The sequence below is a fragment of the Sabethes cyaneus genome, chromosome 3 (assembly GCF_943734655.1).
Source record: "Sabethes cyaneus chromosome 3, idSabCyanKW18_F2, whole genome shotgun sequence".
NCBI lineage: Eukaryota > Metazoa > Arthropoda > Insecta > Diptera > Culicidae > Sabethes > Sabethes cyaneus.
This window is the reverse complement of record NC_071355.1, coordinates 85,977,824-85,994,558: the sequence shown is the minus strand read 5'-3', so window position 1 is coordinate 85,994,558 and position 16,735 is coordinate 85,977,824. Positions and strand designations below refer to the sequence as shown.

The 16,735-nt window shown below is 42.4% G+C and overlaps 2 protein-coding genes across 3 annotated transcripts in view; one reads left to right on the top strand and one right to left on the bottom strand.

Annotated features, from left to right (window-relative positions):
• Nucleotides 1–9,572, bottom strand: part of LOC128741975 (box A-binding factor-like) — a 56,503-nt gene extending 46,931 nt beyond the window's left edge. The window contains exon 1 of the mRNA XM_053838127.1: nucleotides 9,466–9,572. Coding sequence (XP_053694102.1) covers nucleotides 9,466–9,487 — 22 coding nt within the window. The 5' untranslated portion in view covers nucleotides 9,488–9,572. The remainder of the gene's footprint in view (nucleotides 1–9,465) is intronic.
• A 389-nt stretch (nucleotides 9,573–9,961) lies between these two features.
• LOC128741430 (thialysine N-epsilon-acetyltransferase) lies at nucleotides 9,962–16,537 on the top strand. Of its 2 annotated transcripts, none has more exons than XM_053837244.1 (4): nucleotides 9,962–10,256; nucleotides 14,481–14,755; nucleotides 14,815–15,023; nucleotides 16,006–16,537. In XM_053837244.1, exons 2-4 carry the CDS (start codon nucleotides 14,681–14,683, stop codon nucleotides 16,316–16,318), a joined length of 597 nt encoding a protein of 198 aa, XP_053693219.1. In that variant the 5' UTR covers nucleotides 9,962–10,256; nucleotides 14,481–14,680; the 3' UTR covers nucleotides 16,319–16,537. The 2 variants fall into 2 exon arrangements, with proteins under 2 accessions (XP_053693219.1, XP_053693218.1); XM_053837243.1 differs by lacking the exon at nucleotides 9,962–10,256 and adding an exon at nucleotides 11,441–14,343.
• Nucleotides 16,538–16,735: the final 198 nt, after the last annotated feature.

The following is a 16,735-nucleotide window of genomic DNA, read 5'->3' as shown; positions in this document are numbered from 1 at the left end:
GCTTCACTGAACAACTTAAAATCCAACGCTTCGGCAACTCTGTTGAATAATCGGTGAAGTCCAACTATACTACCATAGGTCTCGTAATTAATTTGTCTGGCTGGAAAACCCAGGGCTTCGAAAAATTCTGCGTTGTACCAGTAGTCGGATACTGGTGAGTAAAGCTGGGCATTTCGTTTTAGCAATAAGCACGTCAGACATGAAAATAGCACGGACATCGTTGCGGCGGACAGCTAGGGTGTCCATATTCACGAGTTGGCAGCGGCTTACGCAGGAGCGTAGCCGGAGCCGTGTCTCTCCATGGAAGGCGTCGAAGGGCAAAGCGCACAAAAATCTCCGCTGTACAGCTTTGATTTTGTTATCTCCATTGTGATAGGTCTGGCAAAGGGTGAACATATGCATTCTAAAACCTCTGTTCACTAACTCCTGTCCCTAACTGGTCGCAGTGGAAAATGTACCCAACAGGAAAAAAAACTCCTGTCCCTACCTCCACGTGGTATCGGCTGGGGTACTCAACCTCGGTTGTCGTCACTAATAGGGAAGGGGGCATAGTGGCTACCGCCTACGATGGCAGCCCCGTTAGCGGGATAGGGACTTTAGGCCAACAAACTACTATACCCGAAAACAGGGTATAAAATGGGGAGGGCAAATGAGGAGCGTCCAATATAGCTCTAGCCATCCCAAGACCCTACCTAGCGCCTCCACGTGGCCATACCTGGTAATGCTCTATTGAGTAGCCAAGCTAGGAGGTGCGATGCTGGGTGGTTTCCGGCTGCCTGACTTCAAAACCGAGGTTTTGGGCAGACGGCGGAGCCACACGGCCTAGCTAATTGGTAAGCCTAATGAGTTATTTTAATTATTTTTTTCGTTTTAGCTTATGAAGCATCTACTGCTATACAGTAAAAACTTTGGCTAAAACGAGTTTTAATACTGCACATGGATACCAGAATGAAAAATTAAATTAACTATTAGAAGCACTTATGGAACTTCAAAGGACGCTACTTTATTTCATACGAAGGACTGCTGGTTAGATTGTTCTATTTTTACCTATATATACCACATTTCATCTTAATATCATATTATTAACAGTATTATTATTGAAATCATAAATGTGGAAGGCTGGATGATGGAGTGGATTGCCAACCTGTATCCTTAAGGTCTGAAGCAAATATGGCACTTCTCAATTCAAAACAAACAAATCATCACGTGGGTTAAAGTTGGTACAGCGAAATTGATTATTACATGGAAGGATCCTAATGCTGGAAGGCGACTCTTATAACCCCGGAATGCGCACAAGCAGAGGTGGCATAAACCTCAGCGAAGACCAAAAGACACACATTCTTAAACAACACAACACTCGCCATGCGGTGTGTGTTCGCCCACAAATTCCCTTCAGTGTCTCTTTTGCTAAACACGCTCTTTCGTGTTTTACGCTCACCAGGAAAAGGCAGTCGCAAACGCAGAGTGATAAATTTGCTGCGTGCTTTACCACACCAAGAGCCGCACTCTGCGCGGCTGGATTGTACACCCTGCGCTGGGTCAGTTGAAGTGGTGTGATTGAAAAAAAACATTTTTACTGTTGCGTCGCCTGATCCGTACTAACTTAACATAAACCATATTAGTTGTTCAGTGCAGCGTGTATTTTCACTTTTAAAAGGGCAGAAAATTTGTAAATACAAAACAATTTTTTTGCGTTAATTCCGCACGGAGTGTGGCAAAGGGCAGCACCAAGTGCTGTTTGGATGATCACTCACTGGGCGATTTTCACCGAGTGCTGTCATTCGCTCCCAATCGTGTTTCGCTCGTACGCTGTGTGCATATTAGCTGCAGAGGTATGTTGCCGAATCGCTCTGTGCGACTAGGCATAATATTGGAACATTGGGCGCATAGTGTGAGCGAATGACAGCCCTGCGCACAAGTGCCTCTGCTTGGGGGTCCGCCCAATCCATTTTGACCCTTCTGTAACAGCATTAGTCTGAAATTCATTTGATAATCAAATTTGGATCCACTGTAATTCTACCCACATACATTGGCAAGTCCTTGAAATGATGGTGGCTTTTCCCTACTACTACTACTACTACTACTACTACTACTACAAACTACTATACCCGAAAACAAAATAAAGTTAATGAAAATAAGAGAATACTTCAATGTGTACTACTAGCAACGACCTTTAACATGTAAATACCGATATGAATCGGAACAGGGAATATACTGATGCTTGCCCTGCAGAGCAAGTTGGTTTAGTTTGCAAGGGAAGCTGGCAGCCTGAAGCTAGAAATCCTGGTTCGAAGCGAGTTCCGCTGGCCGGGTACTGGCGAACACAATACATCATCTGGGCAAGTCTTGCTCTACTCTAGCACACGAGGTGAAAATTCTACTCAAAAAAGAGGAGCTGGATTCCTGCTGAGCCCATGGGCATTTGCGGCCCTGTTGAAGTGAGAACCAATAAACGAAAAAATAATCGTTGCCAGATTCAGAACACGAGTTAGAAACCTTACAGCAATCAAGTGCTATGCGTCAACGGATGCTGCCGACCTGCATGAGAAAGAGAGTTTCTACAGCCAGCTGAACAGCGTGGTTGATAACCTCCCGAAGAGGAACATCCAAATCCACAAGGGCGACTTCAACCCGAAGATTGTCTCAAACAACGCGGACCTTAAACGCGTCATAGGACGCCATGGCCTAGGATAGGCCGTTCGAAGCTAAGTATCCCGTGATCTTACCGTCAAAACGTCGAATAACATTCCTACTCATCGACAGCTACCACCGTCGTTATTTGCACTGTTACAACGAAACGGTGCTCAATTAACTGCGTCAAAGATTCTGGATCGGCTCCATACTTTGATGAAGCAAGTGGCGATGAGTTGTCAACACTGTAGGATCTACAAAGCAAAACCGGAAGCTCCGCAGATGGCATCACTCCCCAGCGTTCGACTCACACCCTTTATTCGACCTTTTACCCACACCGGAATTGACTATTTCGGACCGCTCTTGGTAAAACAGTCACGCAGCCTAGTGAAACGATGGGTGTGCCTCTTTACATGTTTTTCCACTAGAGCTGTGCACGTGGAAATCGCACATAGTTTATCTACTAAAGCGTGTGTTCGTTGTACGCCGTGGAGCTCCTGGTTCATTCTACTCCGACAATGGGACGAATTTCGTCGGAGCGAACAACCTGCTGGAAAACCAGAAATACCTGATCCATAAATCCTGCGCCGTGACCTTTACAAACGCCGCAACCTCTTGGAATTTCAATCCACCGTCAGCTCCTCACATGGGCGGGCTGTGGGAGCGTATAGTACGCTCCATAAAGGCCGCACTTGCGGCTTGCCCACCATCCAAGTGACGAAGTCCTCGAGACGGTATTAATTGAAGCTGAAGGAATCGCAAATTCCAGGCCACTTACATACGTCCCCGTCGAGCACCCATCGCAACCAACTCCGCACCGCGTAATACCTGGAAAATCGCTCAGAGTTTGGTGGACAAATTTTGGCAAAGGTGGATCCTTGAATATCTTCCCACACTGACTCGGCGTACGAAGTAGTTCCAACCAGTGGAAGCTCTGAAACCTGGCGATGTCGTCGTAGTGGTCGACGAGAAGAGTCGGAATGGCTTGATACGTGGCAGAATTCTTGAGGTGACGAAAGGGTCAGGAGGTCAAGTTCGTCGAGTAGTTATTCATTTGGCGGACGGCTTGATTACCAAACCTGCTGTTGAGATAGCGCAGTTGGACGTTCGAGAATCTTCGGGAAAATCGGTCCAGTGGTTCAAAAGTTATGAAGGAAGGAAGATAATAATCACATTTTTTGAGCCACCCTAATTCAGAAAGAGCCACCCTAGGGACCAAATAAAAAATTACGGGCTTAATTATCTTTGAAAAAGATAAAATAGAGCGAGATTTAATAAAATCGGAGCAAATTTTTGTTTTTTTTTTTTTTTGACTTTATATAATATAGAAAAGGTTGGTAAATGGTTGGATAACGCGTAAAACTCTTATCTAGCAACTCCTACCCCTACCTCCACGTGGTACCAGCTGGAATACGAGCAACCTTACCAGAGATCGGGTAATCAACCCCGGTGGAAACTAAGGTCGTATACCAACAGGGGAGGAGGCATAGTGTGTCTCGACACTGCAAGATGGCAGCCCTATCACGAGACTCGGTAGCGTAAGCCCTAGTACGGCTACCTATTTAAACAAAAAAAACTTACAAGAGTCAAGAAATATCTTCTCGGAATATTCGGCATGGACCAAGGCGACGAAATAAGGACATGGAATGGAGACTTGGTACCTGGAACTGCAGATCGCTAAATTTCGTTGGTGCTGCTCGATCAGCTAGAACCCCGAAAGTTTGGCATCGTGGCGCTGCAGGAGATCTGTCGCAAGGGCGAGAAGGTGTGGAGGATCCGTGGCAGCAGAGCCCAGAGTGGTGGAGCGACCAACGAGCTGGGAACGGGCTTCGTAGTGTTGGGCAAAATGGATGTGCGTGTTGAGGATAAAAGGCCGTTTCTTCAACTACACCATCATAAACGTACATTGCCCACACGAAGGTAGACCCGACGACGAGAAGGAAGGGTTCTATGCGCAGCTGGAGGCAACGTACGACTGCTGCTCACCACGGGACATCAAGATCGTCATCGGGGACATGAACGCCCAAATCGGCAGGGAAGCAATGTATAGACCGGTGATCGGGCCCCATAGCCTGCACACCGACAGGAACGATAACGGCCAACGATGCATCAACTTTGCGGCTTCCCGAGGCTTGGTGATCAAAAGCACTTTCTTTCCCCACAAAGATATCCACAAGGCCACCTGGAGATCACCTGGCCAACGAACCTCGTACCAAATCGACCATATTCTCATCGAGGGACGGTTTTTCTCGAACATCACCAACGTACACTCCCTACGGAGTGCGGATATTGACTCGGACCACTACCTAGTAGCAGTACATGTGCGCTCAAAACTATCGACGGTTTATACCTCGCGACAAAGTCGCCCTCCTCGGCTGAACATTCGGCAACTAGACAACCCGCGAACTGCCGAAAACTACGCGCGCGTGCTGGATGAAGCTCTGCCTTCTTCTGTGGAGCTAGATGCTTCGACCCTCGAAAACGGATGGAGTAGGATACGCTCGGCCGTCAACGAGGCCGCAACCGCGGTGCTAGATGTGGAAACCTCGAATGCACGAAATGATAGGTTTGACGGGGAATGCCAAGAAGCGATAGAGAGGAAAAAAAAGAGCTTGGGAAAACTATCTGAGCTTATCCACGAGAGAGAATTTGGCCAAGTATCGACGAGCGAGGAATGAGTTGACCACGATCCTGAGAAAGAAAAAGCGCCAGAAGGAGGACAGAGATCGTGAGGAGCTTGAACAACTATTCCGGGCTAATTATACCCGCAAGTTTTACGAGAAGGTGAACCAAACTCGCAAGACCCACACACCAAATCTTGACATGTGTAGGGACGAGGGAGGGGATCTTATCACAAACGAGTGCGAGGTGGTCGACAGGTGGAAGCAGTTCTTCGATGAACACCTCAACGGCGATATAGCAGCAGGAGACGCAATGGAAGTTAACCTTGGAGTACCTACAAACGACAACAGCGTATCGGCTCCCGATCTCGAAGAGATCCGACGAGAAATCGATCTGCTGAAGAATAATAGAGCCGCCGGGAAGGACCGACTCCCGGCAGAACTCTTCAAAAATGGCCAAGAACCGCTAGTAACGGCACTTCACTGGCTGATTTCAAGGATTTGGGAAGAAGGGAAACTACCGGAGGAGTGGATGGAAGGCGTAGTCTGTCCCATCTACAAAAAGGGCGACCGGCTAGACTGCTGTAACTACCGCGGCATTACGCTGGTCAACGCCGCCTACAAGGTGCTCTTCCCAGATTCGTTGCGTCGTCTATCCCCAATAGCAAGAGAATTCGTAGGGCAGTATCAGGCGGGCTTTATAAGGGGCCCGTGCTACTACGGATCAAATTTTTACTCTCCGACAGATCCTTCAGAAATGTCGAGAGTACAACGTGCCCACGCATCATATTTACGTAGATTTCAGAGCAGCATACGATACCGTTGAACGCAAACAGCTATGGCAGATAATGCACGAGTACGGTTTCCCGGACAAACTGACGCGGCTGATCAAAGCTACTCTGGAGCGAGTGATGTGCCACGTGCGCGTTTCGGGGACACTCTCAAGCCCTTTCGAATCGCGCAGAGGATTACGGCAAGGGGATGGACTGTCCTGTATGTTGTTCAATATCGCTATTGAAGGTGTGATCCGGCGAGCGGGCATTGAAACGACTCCTAGCCTTTGCAGACGACCTCGACATCATTACTAGAAACCGTGGGACGGCGGAGGTAATCTACGCCAGACTAAAAACGGAGGCTAGGAGAATAGGGTTACAAATTAATGCGTTGAAAACCAAATATATGGTAGGAAGAGGCTCCCGAGATAGTAACGTTTGCCTCCCACGGACAGTGACTATTGACGGTGATGAGCTGGAAGTGGTTGATGAGTTCGTATATTTGGGATATCTGGTCACCGCCGACAATAATACGAGTAAGGAGATCCAACGACGCATTCAAGCTGGAAATCGAGCCTACTTTTCCCTTCGCAAGACGTTTCGATCAAGGAGCATATGCCGCCGCACAAAGCTGACGATGTACAAAACGCTAATCAGACCGGTAGTCCTCTACGGACTTGAGACAGTAACTTTACTTACGGAAGATATACGTGCACTTGCCGTTTTCGAACGAACGGTGTTGCGGACTATTTTTGGCGGAGTACAGACGGAAAGCGGAGTGGCGGAGACGTATGAATCACGAGCTACAGACACTGCTTGGAGAGATTCCTATCGTACACCTGGCGAAAGTTGGGAGACTACGATGGACCGGCCACGTCGCAAGGATGCCGGACGACTGTGTAGTGAAATCCGTTCTCTTCAAGAACCCCACCGGCACCAGGAATAGAGGGGCTCAACGTGCTAGATGGCTCGACCAGGTTGAAGCCGACTTGCGTGTGTCGAGACGCGCAATGAATTGGCGACGAGTAGCCCAGGACCGAGTACAATGGAGAGGAATTCTTGATACGGTAAGAGCCACCCCGGCTCTCGGGTGAATAAACCACCATATATAATCGAGTTTAAAATTGTATATAATCGAATCATATATATCGAGTCCGACCTGTACTTCGCTTGAACATCGCATCCGCAACAAAGAGTTTAAGGGTTAAGATTACATAATTTTTCCGACTTTTATCTGAAGCTTTCCCCCATTGGAAATTCGAATATAAATAATAGTGTAAAGTGGCTTTAATAAAATAAACATACAAACAACAACCCGTTGGAAATTATTTGCAAAGTAATATGAACCCATTTCTTCCCATTTTCTCGATTCTAGACAAGAAGGCTAGGTTTGAGATATCAATTTGGAGCCTAAGAAACAAAGAAAGATTGGGAAAAATCTAATCGACCTGTTTTTGCTCAAAACTTAGATGTTACATATAACAAAATTACAACCGTGTAAACATAACAAGTCTTGCTAACTTTCAGCCAGCTGAAACTAGTACTTTACCACCGGAAGATGGAGGCGAAACCTGTGAAAGCGGGAACGTCAATGACAGTATTCCTGGATTCGAATCTAATGCTCAAACCTCTCCGGAGTGATAAAGCTATGTAAAAACTGCATACCATACTCCCCCTGTAAGTTCCTGCGTTTGCATTTTTTCAGCGTATCGTTGCGGGACAGAGGGACAAAATTAAGAATACATCTCTGCGGCTTTTTCTTAGTTGATCAGAAACAAAACTCTCCAGAAATTATCAGCTTTTTATTTTTGCTGAAAAAGTGTAGGGCTTAATTAATTAAGGAACTTTGCGATGTATAAGAAAATCAAATATTTCACTTAAGTTTCATGGGAAAAAATATCGTTTTGACTTAAATTCCAACAGGTTCAAACCTCGAACACTTGAAAATGCTCGTAGTACTGCTAATAGAATAAAATCTTACGCCTATTACACAGTCGTGTTTGTTGAAATGTTCTTTACGTGATAAGCATAAGATTTTATTCTATTGGGAATATTAACAAGTATTTTGTTCAGAAATGTTCGCAGTTTGATTCAAAACGGTAGACTTCGATTTTTTCCAATGTTGTTTTCATTTATGAATCTATTAACTGTGACTTTTTGCAAGATTTTATAAAATTCTGCGGACCTTTGTCCCAATCCTGTACGATAATTTAGAGAACTGCCACCAACCAGCATTTTAATTATTATGGTTAAGTTACTGGTATTGACAATTTATTATGTGAAATAGTTAATTCGTCAATATTTCGTATTTCGTGAATCAATTGGGTTAAATGTTTCATTTACAGTAGTGACTAATTCCACTATGATTCGACTGCCCTAGTTGAAACCAAGAATAAATTTCACTTCATCAACAAAGACACTTACAAAACACCGGAACAACATTGTTGTGAACCGAATCGAATAGAATTCGGAAACGATTTCTAATTGTTAGCGATGTTACAGATTTATACTGAGCACAATAGCAACATCATCTTCTTTATAATATTCAGTGTTTTCACGGCTAACCAAATCATACCGAAAATTGCACTGGTCGTGACGGAGCGTTTTACCAACAAACAAACAAAATAAAGTGTGCAGTTCATTCGAAAAAGTCGAATATTGTCTTCAAAGCACGGTTCTATTCCATAAGGTGTGCCTACACATACTGATCAGACCGCCGTGCAGTTCTAAAGCTCGTGGTTTCTCAATTTGCCACACAGTAAACAAACTTTATGACTTTGTTTTATGTATCCATCTACGTGAGTGACGTCTGTGTTTGTGGCAGTGCTAGTGTTTTCCAAGATATCTTATCAACGTGATATTTTTAAAGTCCAGAACAAGTGCAACCATTGAACCGTAGATATAGCGGTACGTTGGAGATACGCTATCAAGTTGCAGGGTGTGTGCAAGATGATAGTCACATTCCTCGCAAGGTCGCACTGATAGGTGATATACCTACGCTCAACAAGCACTAATCTCACGTTTTTCGATAAGACTTAACATCCCCGGTTTACTCGTTCGAGCAGATAAGCACCGATAACCAGCAGATTCCGTACGTTTCATGTTTTGGGTATAGATGTCGATGTTACTCAACGTCAGTGTGTGACGGGGGTTGATATTTTTAATTCAGAACCGATTGCTGATATCCCGTTATCACCCTAGTATTGGCCCCTAGAAGCGCCACTATCGCTCCTGTAAGATGGGTCCTACCCCTACCACACCACATAGTCACCGCATGGAACTATGCCAGCGCATTATTATCATAATGCCAGCCAGATAACACAATCATTTGAATGACCCGAAATGATAACGAAATCTATAAACAGAAACGTAAAGTGAACGGATTTTCCCGCCGGCTTAGTCGACGAACTTTGCTACACTACTTGGCGTGATTGACTTACCAAAATAGTTCTTACCAGACATTCTCGAGACGTTTTCAGAGCCCTCTCCTACGTTGCAGGTACGTTATCAAGATGCACACTTTTTAGTTTAAGGCACACACATGCAGAGGAACGACAAACGTCCAAATGGTAATAACTGCAAACCGCGATAAAATTTATCAGCCAGTCTAAAATAGAAAACAATTGCCGTGTTTGACTGACGATTCCAACTTGCACTACGCGTACCGAGGTCTGCGATATTTATTATCAATATATGTAAAGATAAAAAACACGTTTTCTTTGCGGCAAACAATTTTGATAAAAAGGCAGAAATTTGTAATCAGTTCCTTTGACTTCGTCTATATAATAGGCACGGCGGACGTTCGAGAGCTCCTAGACGCTCAGTGATTGTTCAATTCCGGACTGATGAACACGGTGGCGCGTACCGTTTCGCGCAAACAGGCAGTCACGTCGTCGCGTCGATCGGGCTCGCTACACAACTGACATGGGAAATACTAACTCGCGACCGAAATGGTCGTGGGGCTGTATGGGGCAGCGAAGTTTAGCTCACAGGAAAGCCATCACTAATTGCGGCAGCACTAGCTCGGTTCAGTGCTGCTATACGTACACGACGAGCGATTTGCCACAATTTGTGAGCGACATCTAGCGTTGCATTGGAAGATGAAAAGAAAAGTGTACAAACAGTGGTCGGTATAGAAAAGAATCCGGTCGCTTGAGCTGGAATGAATTTGAAATATTCTACATGCTGAACCGCGGCAAATGACCAAACGGAGAAGGAAGTGGATGGAGTGGTACGACGCATATGCGTTCACGTACCGACCACGTTGCCGGACGCTGAATTGCGCCGACCCGTAGGATTCCCATGAGCTCTCAAAACAACAGGGTCTGATGGTGATGGAAGTGTATTTTTAACCTCTATGCCACGAATGTGCTCGAAACAAGAATGCTATGCGGTGGAAAAAAAATTGTGGAAAGAAGAAAATGGCGTCCGCTCATTACAGTTTTTTTTGCCTCAAGTTGACTGATAATAAGCTTAAAGATCACGTGTAATCACAATGCAATATTTCTAACGGTGTTCAGTGAGCCAGTTGCTAAAGTCCTGAATCGGGAAAAAAATCAACTAAAAGTTACATAATTTGTTTTAATGTCGACGTAAAAAGATTTAATTGAAAAGGAATCATCTATTTCGATGAACTGTGCCATTTCATACATGGTGTACACACTCCCATGTTCGATTTCCTGATTCTTCCTAGCAAAATCAACATTTCAACCGGTGCCAAGGTTGTCCTATATCATTCGAATCCGTGCAGCCAGTTTAAAAGTGTGTATGTTGGAGAATTGGCCAATAAATAAAAGCTCAAAACTGAACCTCAAATGATAAAGCTGATGTTGGCTGATATTTACTGTATGTAATTACAGTAAAATGCCATTATGAAACAGAAAAAAATATCAGGAGAAGCTTATGAAATTGAAATCATGACATGATTTAAAAGATTTTAAATCAATTCAATTCTATATGGATAATGATATTTTACGCGAAATTGCATGCAGAAGTGTCAAATTTGTTATTCAAAAACTCTTAAATAATATTATTCAAAAGTGTGAATTGAAGTTCACTATGCTCTTTGTAGAAAAAAAACTTGCACTTTAACGGTTTAACTCAAACGTCTCCTCCATCGATTATGAGCAAGCATGGCATGATCACTTTAATTTGATTTTAATTCATTTGACTGTACCGTCTCTGCCAAGCAGTATAAGACATTTGTAGAGTTAATTATAAACTACAATATTGATGAATAGAATTTTGCTGTTTATCGTTTATATTTATGGTGCGACAACACCGCAAACCCGTTGGAAGCCAAGTGAATTTTCAACTGGCTGTCAACTGGGTAGCAGCCTCTTAGAACCGTTGATATAAAATATAGAATTTATCTACCTAGCAACTTTCATGTCAATGCTGTTCGTGAAGGACCAAAAGGGGTTGGGTGAATCTATAAGCAATGTCGCTTATAGGATTCCACGGGATATAAGACACTCCTTCCAGCATAGACTTCCGGTTTCTAGATACATAACTTCGCCGTGCAAACTTATCTTGCGTGATGATTTGTGTGCTAGAAGGGCGCGTCAAAATCCTCTCCGACCTTATATGACTTGGACTGGTTACCACATCCCTCATCCAGTCTTCGATTCATTCAATACCCTGATGCTCCTTCCCCTATACGATAATGATGGTAGGGTTTTTTTCTAATTCCCGGGTTTTTTTTCTAATTCCCGGCAAAGCCATTCTAATTTTCATCATTTGTTGGATGGATTTAATGAATACTCCAAAAGTTCTTGTGCTGATTTGACTAAAACATACTTACCTTCCGATCCGCGAACTTTGAAATCACTGAAAAGCGACTATTAAGGCATATTATTGAAATTACGCAACTGACTTTATTTCTAAAATTCGTCATACCGTTTTAAAATCCGTCCATCAAAATTTTTCATCGTCCGAACTAAAAATCACAACAATGTTTACGAAGCTAACGCGCATGTATTTGTGTAGGACGGCATGACAAATATTATTCTACAAAATTTCTGCAGGTCAGCCAAGTTTTCCTGGCTGTAGAATAACGACAATGCCTTGCGTGAGTTATTTTCATTTGTGAATGACGAAAATTAAAACGATTAGTCGACATTGTCTTCTTCGTCGCACGAAAAAACGTAGGAAATTTGGCTGGTAGGACTTCTTTAATGATAAAAAGCATTTAAATAGATCTCAGCTCATTTTGATTAATCGCTTGTGATAGACAACAGACTAAAATATTAGGGAATAACTAGTTTTGCATTGTGTGTTATAAAAATGCTGTTATTTTTAATAATTTGTGTTGGATAGGACGGCAATAGGCAATTACGACGATGTAGCAACATACCCTATATGGCAATGTAATAAAATATGTGTTATATGAATGTACATTATATGAAGATATATAGACAAAAACTGAACAATCTCACCAGCAGTCCTTCGAATGGAATAGAGTTGCATCATTTGAGTTTACATGAGTGCTTCCATTATTAATTTAATTTTTCTTCTGGTATCCATAAGCATTATTTAAACTTTCTTCGGCCCGAGTTTTCACTGTACAGTAGGAGGTGCTTGCTCCATGAGCTAAAACGAAACAAATCATGAAAATAACCTATGTTAAGCTTACCTACTAACAAGGTCGTGTTGCTCAGCCGTCATCCAAACCCGCAGTTTTGAGATCAGGCAGGCGGGAACCACCCATCATCGCACCTCCTAGCTTGGCTACTCAATAGAGTATTACCAGGTAAGGCCACGTGGAGGCGCTAGGTTAGGGCTTGGGATGGCTGGAGCTATGTTGGACGCTTCCTCATTTGCCTTCCCCATTTCATACCCCAGCATTTTGGGTAAGGTAAAGTAGGCCCAAACTCCCGCTTGAATGCGCCGCTTCTCTCCCTAATAGTGTTGTTGTATGTGGACACCAGTGATCCCAAATATACAAACTCATCTACCAATTCTAGTTCATCGCCATCAACGGTTACCCACCTTGGAAAGCGCACGTTTGTTTGCCTTCTTTGAGCCTCTTGTATTTGATCCTTGACGCAATAATTTTTACCCCAATCCTTCTAGACTCTGCTTGCAGTTTGGCGTAGATTACCTCCGCTGCACCATCGCTAAGCTCCAGGTTTTGATGTCAAAATCATCTGCGATGCCTAAGAGTTAACTATTTGTACTGAAAATCGAGCCGTCGTGCTTCAAAAAGTTGAGGGAGAAGCTGTCTACGTAAAACAACATCTCGTGATTGGTTCTAACGTTTCAAAGAGAATGATTTAACGGTAATGTTAACGTCCGCGTAAAGGAAAGACGCGGAATTGCAGGCATTATTCGATAAGTGTCAAAGGTTAAAAGAGCTTGCTTCAATATCAGGAGTTACCCGTCAAGCCTGCGCTGGGAATAATTGGAGGATTCAAAACAAAGAACTTGAGCTGCATTCGATTTGAAGCCCAGAAGGGTCGAGTGTCGTTTTTTACCTGTGAACAAATGCTCCAGCGGCAAAAAGAAGGGTTTTTCGATCGCATCGTGTGAATTGTCAAATGCGCGTTGTAGAAAAAAGGGTCTAGGACTTGTGCAATAAAATTGGTAGGAGTGTCATTCGTTGTTCCAATTATTGATACAAATTAATCGGCAATTTGTGTTATAAAGCCCCAAATTTATTCACTTAATAATTTGACAAGAAAATCGTTTGGTGAAGGCGAAATTGGGACACAAAATTGATAAAAATTATATCATGGATCGATGGATAATGAAATTGTATAGCGAAATTAGTTATTATCAAATTATATTTAACATAATAAACCGTCGAGAAAAGGTACAATAATTGGGTAGTTTGCAATAATTGACAAATTACTCTAATTCCATGTACGACGTTAACAATGATAGTCATTATTTAGATAATCTCCCATCTTATTTCGTATTCTATCCGCTTCCTTAATCTTTAAGCCGTAACCGCTAACGCACTATGTATGTCATGACATGTCGCTCTATGTTCATCTTTTCATGGCTACGCTCGTAGTTTTGTGACTCTCACGGATTAACTGTCAAATTGACGCTGACGGATGCGTTAACGCAGCATTCTGTTTAGCCCATAATGCAATCTTTGCCCAAAACGGCCCTTCGAAAACCAATCATTGTGTTTGCGATGATGGCTACTAGGACGGTCAATAAAAAATTGAGATTACCCAATATCGAACCAATAGCAAATATTAAATTGAAAATCAATGAGAAAACTTAAACTAGCCAATAAATAAAAAAAATAGCGAAAAAAATATGAAAAAATTAGTCTTTCCAGTGAACTAAGCTAACGAAACAATTAGGTAATGCTGAAAATATTCTCCCCTTTAGACAAAATAAATGTTTCAACACAAAAACTATTGGGCAAGCCAAAATGATAACAAGTCAAGCCTTATTTTTGGAGTCATTCTTGTTTATTACTATCTGCTCTCATTATCAGATTGATGATTTCCTGACCGGTTAACACCGAGAAAGCCTCACACAACTGTAAATTCATTGATTAGATAAAAGTTCGCTACGTAAAATACAGATAATAACAAGAAACACTTTCTGTCTAAATGAATTTGCAAAGCAATCCAAGCACCAGCAAATCAGTCGTGAATAACCTGTGTTCGCTACATCATCTACCAGAAGAAAACGATGGCATTTTGTGATAATGCAACAGTTCGTAAAGCTGTTAAGGAAGATCTAGGTGCTATTATTGAGATGATACAAGTAAATGATGTTTATAGCCAAGCTATTTCAGTATAATATATTTAGTGTCTTTAACGAAGGAACTGGCCGATTTTGAAGGCATGTCCGACGGCCCAACTCTAACGGTTCAAGACCTGGTACGTGATGGAGGATTTGATGATGATGGAGCATCTGCGCCTGCCGTTCCAATATTTCACAGCTTTGTACTCGAACTGACGGAACAAGTCCAAACCGGGGATAATGAAGAAAAAATAACGTCATTCTCATCTAATGGTGAACTTTTGACCTGGTAAGATGTTATTTATAAAATATATAAATCTTTGCGCTTTCTACCAACAAGCGAACAGCGGCAAGCAACCAGTGCTCTTCGTTCGTGCAATACAAAAATTACTGATAAGAAGGCTCCTTTCGTCTCATAATGCATGAACCGGCTATAATTTCTTGTTTTTCAGCAGCGCTTTATTTGTTTTCTATACCTACTTTCATTTCCATGCCTTGCTCATTTGACGTTCTTCTCTGTTGGTACCGTACGGGAATGGTTATGACGCATTACCAACTCTGGGCAGTTGGTAAGGTGAATCAACATATAAGAATAGGACATTTTGTCCACAACTTTTACACTGCATCTTCTATGTTGGATGTATACTAAGATTTCAAAGTGTATCGAATTTTTGAAGTCTTTGAGAAATGTAACATTATATTACATATTTAACCTATTTTACAGATCACAGGGTTTCCGTGATTCTATGTGCAATCCAACAATCAATTTGATGTTGAATTTTTTACTCATCCATGCCTGAACTGGTTTGCTTACGGTTATAAAAGTCTTCTGCTCTGCAGGCTATAACATTAACATGAAGTTCATCCATTTCGTCCTGTCCGTCGCTCTGTTTGTTCATCAGCATTAACGACTGTAGAACCGAACCTCGATGAGACCTCGGACCTTTAGTGCATGGAAAACCACACAGCTGGTGATAACAAATATTGTACGACTTTGGGTTGAACACAACTGAGACGAACGAGCATATTCCTCGTCAAAAGCGCTTATCTTATCACTAAACATATTTAACAAGTGTAAACCGTTGGGTTGGTTGGGTTACATTCAATGATTTTGCTTGCCGTCAGACTGCCTCTTCAGAATCCAAGACTGGACGCAATCAAAACATCTTATTCCTAATCAATTTCATTGTTTAATTAGGTCCTCTGTCCACGTTTGAATTATGACTGTTTAAGTTTCTAATTTCTCGTTAATTATGTTCTGTTCTCCCCAGCACCAGATTAATTGGGTACGCAATCTGCTTCTACTCATACTCGACATGGCAGGGTAAATCCTTTTTTCTAGAAGACATATACGTAAAACCAAACTATCGCAAGCGAGGCTACGGAGAGTTGCTGTTCAAAACGCTGATTCGACATGCGCGGGAAAATGATTGCGCCCGGTTCGACTTTCATGTGCTAGCCTGGAATCCTGCAAAGCAATTCTACAATCGTATGGGCGCCGAAAATTTAACCGAGAGCGAACGATGGGAATTCTACCGCTTGTCACGGGAAAAAATGGATGCACTTATCAAGAGTCAATCTTGAATGGCAGTGCACAACGGCAAACAATGTGATATGATATAATGAATAGAAACTGTCGAAACTCTTAAGGAAATAGATAAACATCCTCATAACTACGAACTCAATTAATTGAAAGCGAAAAACTTCTAATTTTTCTTCCATTATTTAAGACGCCACAATAGTTTTAATAGAATTTATAGTATATCACAATACTATCTTAAATCTGTATTCCAAAAACAAACTGATTTCACAAATTTAAAGTCAATTGAAAGATAAATATTTTTCTCTGATCATTCTGATCATACTAGTAAGGACATTTCAGGAACAGTCCAGCATAACAATGTTAAATAATGTAGATGATCAGAGCATAGAATTTAATATATTCAATTCGGTTTTTCGATTTTTTTTTCAATCTCACAAGAAATAGATGTTTTAAGTTAC

Coding starts and splice junctions, on each gene's coding strand:
- LOC128741430 (XM_053837244.1), top strand. CDS start 14,681: ATGGCATTTTGTGATAATGCAACAGTTCGTAAAGCTGTTAAGGAAGAT. Junction 14,756..14,814: donor CTATTATTGAGATGATACAA/GTAAATGATGTT, acceptor TCTTTAACGAAG/GAACTGGCCGATTTTGAAGG. Junction 15,024..16,005: donor AATGGTGAACTTTTGACCTG/GTAAGATGTTAT, acceptor TGTTCTCCCCAG/CACCAGATTAATTGGGTACG.